Source organism: Buceros rhinoceros, unplaced genomic scaffold, assembly GCF_000710305.1.
Source record: "Buceros rhinoceros silvestris isolate BGI_N320 unplaced genomic scaffold, ASM71030v1 scaffold20747, whole genome shotgun sequence".
Classification (NCBI taxonomy): Eukaryota; Metazoa; Chordata; class Aves; order Bucerotiformes; family Bucerotidae; genus Buceros; species Buceros rhinoceros.
In genome coordinates, this window is record NW_010423050.1 from 31,185 (window position 1) to 38,744 (window position 7,560).

Below are 7,560 nucleotides of genomic sequence, written 5' to 3' on the forward strand. Positions count from 1 at the left end.
GCGCAGGGAGTCCTGCCGGCGGGCTCTGCGGCGGGCACTGCCAGACTGCTCGGCCTTCAGCCTCTCCTTCGATGCCTCTGTCTTTGTCATCGAGAGCAGCAGGAGGAGGGTGGCCGTGGAGGCGGCGCTGGAGAACCGAGGTGAAAATGCCTACAGCACCGTCCTCAACATCTCCTTCTCCAGAAACCTCCAGTTTGCCAGCTTGATCCCCAAGGTGAGGCTGCCGGAGGAGATCCGGAGCTTTCCAGGGGTTCTTCTAATCCTGGCCGGATGAGAAAGATGTGTCCTAAACCGGAGCCCAAAAATGTCTCCATCCCTCGTAAATCAGACGTGTTTATGGACTTAGTTTCTAAGCACTTACAGCCCTTACAGCTCTTTATTTTGGAAATACAAAAATGTTTGAGTTTTAAGAGCCTGAAAGAAGGTCAAATGCAGATGAAATTATTTCCTCCTTTGTTTTTCCACTCCAACAGTTTAAAAATACTTGCTGCACGTGGCCAAGTTTCTGTCAGGGATGAATTTTTGCAGCTGAGATATAACTCCTGGAAGTATGGGCTGATAACAGGAATGTGGCCACAGCCTGGCATGGAGCCGGGTGATGCCACTTCTCCAGAGCTGTCTGCTGGATGAGACCATCATGTCCCATCCGCTCCCACCACTCATTCCGACTCGGTGCCACTCCTCCCTTTTCCCAGCGAGGTTTGGGAAATATGCTGATGCTGCCGAGCCCTCCCTCATCCCCCACCCCCCACAATGACTTCATACCCACCCGCAGATCCCATGTCCTGCGTTTGTTTTCCTATGAGCTGTGCCAAGGGAAAATTGCGGGGCATGTTGCCCACAAAATTTAAAAATTGTGTTTTGAGAGATGACTCCAAATTAAGCGAGTGGGGGTAGCCCTGCGATGACAGCAAGCACCATGCAGTGGTGGCTGCAGGAAATATTTGTAGCTGGTTATAGAAACATCACTGCTAGCGCATTCCTGGCTGCCAGTCCTTTTAAATTAACAAACTGCCAACTGGAGGGGATGGATGTTTGTGTCTGAGGCTGTACAAAGACCCAAATAAAAAGTAACTGTGGCCCCAAAAAGTCCATAATCTCAGCAGACGAGTGGGAGACAACTTTGGGCCATTGCTGATGGCTGTCAAGGAATTTTGTGCTGGAATGTTCCAGCTCCTGGGTAGGACTCATCTGGCGGCAGCAGCTCGAACATAGACCCTTATGGGGTCCAACACACGGCCAAAAACTGGAATAGCTCATCCCGTGGTGGGGATGGACACCTGCATACAACCAGGCTGCAACCCCTTGTAGAGTTGCTGCAGCTTAACAGCAGAGGAGTCAGAACAGGGTCGATGTTCCATCCCACCCCAGCGTGTGCTTGGGCTTGATGATGGGCAGGACCTTCCCCAGGCTGGCTGGTGAGCTGGAAGGTGTTCAAGCAGCAGGAACCTAGGTGTTGAGCCAAGGAAGTTTAATATTACTGCTTAGCTGGTGGCCACGCAGAAGAAACGTTATCTCTCGATGCTTCCCTGTGACTCGTCATCGCAGAAAAATACTCTTCTTGTCAACTATAGTGCCAAGAATAATCGGGTTCATTCTGAAGTTAAATTTCTAAAGAGGATTTAAATCAGGAAGATGGGGAGTTAGATGCGTCCATCTCCAGGAACAGCCCAAGAAGTACAGCTGCATGGGAAGAATTTCCAGCCTGCAGCAAGCGGGGTGGGTGGACTGGTTGGTTGGTTGTTTTTACCAAAGGGAAATGCTGTTTTGAGCCCCACGGGTGTGTTTGCTGCTTTCATAAAGAGCCAGGTCATGGGGCTAGTGCCTGGTGTCCCGGACACTTCGCATTCCATTTTAGGATGACACAGACATCAACATTGACTGCATGACTGATGAGAAGCACCCCAACAAGAAAGTGTGCAACGTCAGCTACCCGTTCTTCCGAGCCAAGGCCAAGGTAAAGCTATTCCCTGCTGCTCGAGCGAGGCTTCACTCACGGGACAGGAGCCCTCTGCCCCCATCACGGCTGTGGGGCTGTATCCATCCATCTCCAGGCTGGGTGGCTTTGAACAGGGGGTTTAAAGATAAACCTTTGGTTTGTTCCCTTTCCCTGCCCATTGCTGGTGTTTGAAAGGTGCCTTAGGGGAGCTGGGATGGTTAGGACTCTGCCTTGCTGGTAGGAGAGCACCAAAATTGAACCCAGCTCCTCTGAGTCAGAGGATTTGACTCCAGCCCTTCAGAGCAATTTAATGCTGGCTTCAAACCACTGGTCGTAACTTCCCCGAGCTCCATCCTCACAGGATGAGGCATCTTTCCCTGCCTGAGAGGTTTTCCTTGCTCTGAACACCCAGCCCCTCTTCTGAGCCTGCCCAAGCCCCCTTGGGCTGGTGGCATCCTCTGAACAGCTGACAGCGGTTCCCAGCACCTGGGGCAAGCCCTGGTCCAGTGAGCATCATTTTTTATATGCCATAAAACCCCCTTGCAAATGTTACACGCAGCGTTCAGGTGGGGCAGGAGAAGTGAGGAGATGCCACACTCTTCAGTCACCAGGTCTCCGGATGAAATCCCACCTGCACTCCCAGGGGAAAAGGAGCCAATACAAGTGGGATCTAAAGACAAAATCTTTCCTACCCCCGTGTCCGTCTGAAGCCTTTCCCCATGAAGCTTGGTAGTGATGGATGAGCTCCAGGCACCTCGCTAGGCTTCCAAGCTCCCAAAAAAGACCTCTCAGATGCCTGTGGCTGTACAAAGAGCACAGCAGCTCCACTCCCCATGACCTACAGGGGCTGAGAATGCATCTGCGTGGCATCAGGTAGTCCAGGTCCTGCCAAAACAAAGACAAGCTGGAAATGGAAATTTGGCCTAAGAGCAGCGGGAGCTTTAATATTACACTCAGCTGCGCAGTCCCAGACAGTTTGAGGTCATCGCCGCGGCTCTCGCAGATGTGACATTTATCACACTTTATTGTTGTTGGCCTCTCTCCGGCTGCCTTCCCCCACCAGCGACCCCGTGCCGCAGATGGGAGCGAGCGGCCTCTCACTGTAGGTCCCCCGGAGGGTTTTTCTTCCGAAGGGGGGGCTGCTTGAGTCTCTAATCTGAGGGGAAAAATAAATGCCATCTGTGGGGCTGAGAGCGAATCCTGCCAGTCCCCGGCGTGGTCTCTTCTTTCCCTGGAAAGCCGAGACTCTGCCCAAAGCCTGGCACAGCTCCCGGTGGGATCAGGGATGCTCTCACCGCACCACTCCTGGATGTTTTTTCTCCCATCTGTTTCCAGGTAGCTTTTCGCCTGGATTTTGAATTCAGCAAGTCGATTTTCCTTCAAAGCCTGGAGATCTTCTTGATCGCCAACAGGTTAGCCGCTTTCTCCCTTGCGTGTGTTTGCAGGGGACGTCACCCACTTGTGTTGGCTCTCCTTCTTCTGCAGTTGCAGATGATGCTGGAGGCTTTGCTTGGGGAATAATCCCGAGGATGCCTCATTGCCGTGGGTTATCACAGGGTATGTGTAGCCCTGTGCACAAACTAGGCTGGTTTTATTTATCTGTATATTTTTATCCACTTTTTTTCTTTGTACGTGGAGACTGCGCAGTTGCTGCCAGGCTCTGCCGGGTCTCAACTGCTGTGTCTTTCTCACCCACCTTCACAACTAAAGTGCTCCCAGGAGAAACATCTCCTCACGGCTTTGCACAACGTGCAGGATGGGAAAAGTTTACCAACAGCCAGATGAAATCTCTTGAGAATATTTTTCATTTTCATCAGTCGCGGTGGCAGAGAGCAGCCGAGGATTCGCTCTGCCAGGGTTGCTGCACCCCTGTAAGACTGCTGGGTGTGAAACCTCTCTCCAAATGATCTGCTTTTGTGGCCTTGAGCTACAAACATTGCAGAATAAAATTGCTGCTCTTTACACTTCAGCCAAAAAGCAGAAGTCCAGCCCTTCCCCACCTGCTTCCTATTACCCCCCAAAAAATAATTCTGAAAGGCAGCAGGCTCCTGCCTCACCCGCCACTTGCCCCGCTGCTGTTTCAGTGACAGCGAGGAGAAGGAGAGCACCAAGGAGGACAACTTCGCCCACCTGAACTATCCCCTGAAGTACGAAGCCGACCTGCTCTTCACCAGGTGAGTGCTTTGGAAGGGGACGCAGCTCGCGGTGCGAACACGGCGTCATCGTAGAATCAGCAAATGGTTTGGGTTGAAGGGACCTTAAAGCTCACCCAGTCCAAGCCCCTGCCACGGGCAGGGACATCTGCACCCAGAGCAGGGTGCTCAGAGCCCCGAACAACCTGGCCTTGAGCACTGCCGGGGAAAAGCAGTGCTGGCCCTGCGGGAGCTGCGTTCAAACAGATCCCAGCACAAACTGAGCTTTAATTTGGGAAAATAGTTGAGAAAAAGGGCTGAAGAAACCATAAAATCAGGGACATCCTGCTTGGTGGGATCTTTATAAAAATCAACAGCAAGGAGCAACGGGGTGCTGTGTTCAAATAATGGGCATGAGGTTTAAATGCAGGAGTGTTATTAAATAGGTGTGAGGGCAGTTTTTTTAAGGGGAAAAAAGTACTTATTGCAGGTAATAATGTCCTTAACACATGTTAGGAGCCTGTGTCTGGGCCAGCAGCCATCCCACCAGAAAACCATCTCCCCAGAAGCTCAGCTGAGGGATGTTGGTGGGAGGGTTTGGGCATCAGCAGTGACTAAAGCAGCGAGTGGCCCCAGTCCAAGGAGAGCCAGGAGCTACAGCACAGAGGATAATTTATTAACCTGCTTATAAGTAAAAAAACATGGACCCCAGCAGCACATTCCCTGGCACCGCTTGCCGTGGCTCTTAGCAGCTCTTTGAGACCTTCAGTCATTTTATTTTTTTTTACGCTAGAGGCAGTGGGGCACTGAAAATAAAATTACTTTAATATTTATAATTTATGGAGAGCGGAAGGATTCTCAACAAATAGCAGAATCGCCCTTATGGGAGAAGGGAGAACTTGGAGGCAAAGTAACAGCACAAAAAAATTCAAATTTGGGCACCTCGGGTGGAAAAAAGGAGGAAGGTCAATCCAAAGAGTTTTGGGGGGTTGGGGCCACTTAATGTGTGACACCGGTGAGGCCCATCGCAGGCGATCCCAGCTGGGCTCCTGGCTCCTTCCCCTCCTCTGCGACTGCGAAACAAGATGTGATTTACCTCCTGAGACTTAGACGTGACCTTCCAACCTCTGACCTTGGATGTCTCCGTTATAGTAAAAAGGCAAGAAAAATTCAACAGAAAAAGGGAAAACACTGCAGAAGCGTGAAAGCCCCCAACTTTTACTGCACAAGGTGAAGCCAGATGATGGTTTCCCCCTGAAAGTCCTCTCTGTGGGGAGTATGCTTGTGGAGGGGCTGGGGCTGCCCAGTTTGGTGCTGGGAGCAGCTGGGTGGGGGCTGCTTCATGGTCTGTTTGCTCCAAGCCCACCTCACGTCTTGTCATCCTTTGTCACAACAGGGCATCGAGCCTGGACTACTACGAAATCAGGTCAAACAGCTCCCTGGAGAGATACGACAGCATCGGTCCCCCCTTTCATTGCACCTTCAAGGTAAGAAGGGGGGGATTCAACCAGCTGAGGACCCCCTGAGCACCATCCCAGAGGTGGGGTGTGCCACGGCCACCCTGCTTATCCCCGTCCCGCGGCACACCAGCACCCCCAGCACATCCCTGTCCTCTCCGCACTCACAGCTGCAGAACTTGGGCTTCTTCCCAGTGGAGGGGGTGACCATCAAGCTCACCGTCCCTGTGGCCACCCGGGCAGGCAACCGCCTGTTGCTCCTGACAGAATTTGTGGTGGACCAGGTAAGAAGGGTGGTTTCATCTCCATTACGCACGTGTGGGTCCCTCCTGCTCCAGGGGTGGGGATGGAGAGGCCTCACAGCAGGTCACCTCATCCATTTGCAAACGCCCACCGTGCTCACACCTGCACGGACGGTCTTGGCTCATGCCCGGGCTTCTCCCTTCTGCATGCACTTGGCTGGGAACATGGAAAAAGGTAGCGGCCAAAGGGGTTTAGTCCAAATATTTCTCCAAGCTAGACCTCCCTCCAGTATGCAATGAATTCTTGAGGGTCTCAAAGGCATTGGCTGTGCCCAGGGTGAACTGCGGGCTTGAGTGATTGTGAGAGGGCTGGAAGCAGACCCCGGGGCGCCCCGAGCCTGCCGCTGCCCCTGCAGAACTCATGTGGAAGGAGCCCAGTGCAGGAGATGACGTGGTTAAGGATGGGGCAGTTTGTTCCGCAGCTCTGGCGAAGTCCCCGTGTCGCCTCTGTCACCCAGCGCATGTGGCTGGTGTCCTGGATGGGGCTCTCTGCCAGGCTCATTTTTGCTGGAAAGAGGCTCAGTCCCCAACACCAACAAAGCCTGGGGGGTGCCGGGACCCTGCACTTCCACCAGGATGGGTGCTGAGCATGGGGCAGGACATGGGGAGGTGGCCACCATGGTCCCTGTCCCCATGCTCCAAGCCCATCAGCTTCTCCCACAGGAGAACACGACCTGCAACATCTGGGGAAACACCACTGACTACCGGAGGACACCTGCCGAGGAGGACCTCTCCCACACCCCCCACCTGGTACACACCTTCGTGGGCCTGATCCTGGCCCTGGGCTGAGCCCTGCCACCCCAGGCAGCCCCCGGGATGGGGCTGCATGTCGCAGGAGGACGCATGTGTGGTCCCTCCACTGGGGTTTGGCTCTCGCTCCCCTCCGTGTGCGCCCAGGAGGAGCCCGGGGGCGGTTATCCCCTCTTGGGCAACGACGGTCCCACGGCACAAACTTGTCCCCTTGCAGAACCACAGCAACACCGACATCGTTTCCATCAACTGCAATGTGAAATTAGCCCCCAACGAGGAGATGAACTTGCACTTGCGTGGCAATCTGTGGATGAAGTCTCTGAAAGCAGTAAGTCCTCCCAGAGCAGGCACGTGGCTTCTGGGAAACCTCCCAAAGGTGCCCCCACACCACAAAAACCTGGTGAATTTTTTTTTCCCCTCTCCTGCAATTGTCTCCCCCTTCCCTCCCAGGGAGCCCAGGCACTTGAGGGCTGATTTTTGTTTTCAAATCCTACTTATTCTCTCAGTGCGTGCAGCCAACCCCCCCCCACAGAACCTCGCTGTGGGGAATTTAACCCCGAGCAGCCTTTCTTTGCTGCCACACTCCCTCATCAGCCTCGCCCACGGATGCAGCACACAGCAAGGATGCAAAGCCGTGCTGGGGAGCAAAGCAGAGGGGGCCCCCACTTGGGGCACTGGTCCTCTCCCACGGCTGATGCTCATGGCCAGCATCTCTTTGCGCAGCTGAAGTTCAAGTCACTGAAGCTCACCACGAATGCCGCTCTCCAGCGGCGCTTTGGGAGCCCCTTCATCTTCCGCGAGGAGGACCCCAGCCGCCAGGTAAGTCCCCAGGCAAGATGGTCGCACACGGAGCCGGCAGCTTTGGGAATGCTGCGACACTCTGCTCTGACCCCAGCGGGAAAAACCCTGCGGCCACAGACGGGCTGGAGCAACCCACGCTGGGCACCCAGCTCTGCAGAGCCCCGAGCAGACCAGTGCAG

General features: G+C 54.0%; 1 protein-coding gene across 1 annotated transcript in view; it reads left to right on the forward strand.

Moving 5' to 3' along the window:
• Positions 1–7,560, forward strand: part of ITGA11 (integrin, alpha 11) — a 30,094-nt gene that overhangs the window by 19,203 nt on the left and 3,331 nt on the right. Inside the window, exons 19-27 of the mRNA XM_010140300.1 lie at positions 7–214; positions 1,859–1,957; positions 3,275–3,351; positions 4,024–4,113; positions 5,468–5,558; positions 5,699–5,812; positions 6,494–6,580; positions 6,798–6,908; positions 7,304–7,399. Coding sequence (XP_010138602.1) covers positions 7–214; positions 1,859–1,957; positions 3,275–3,351; positions 4,024–4,113; positions 5,468–5,558; positions 5,699–5,812; positions 6,494–6,580; positions 6,798–6,908; positions 7,304–7,399 — 973 coding nt within the window. The remainder of the gene's footprint in view (positions 1–6; positions 215–1,858; positions 1,958–3,274; positions 3,352–4,023; positions 4,114–5,467; positions 5,559–5,698; positions 5,813–6,493; positions 6,581–6,797; positions 6,909–7,303; positions 7,400–7,560) is intronic.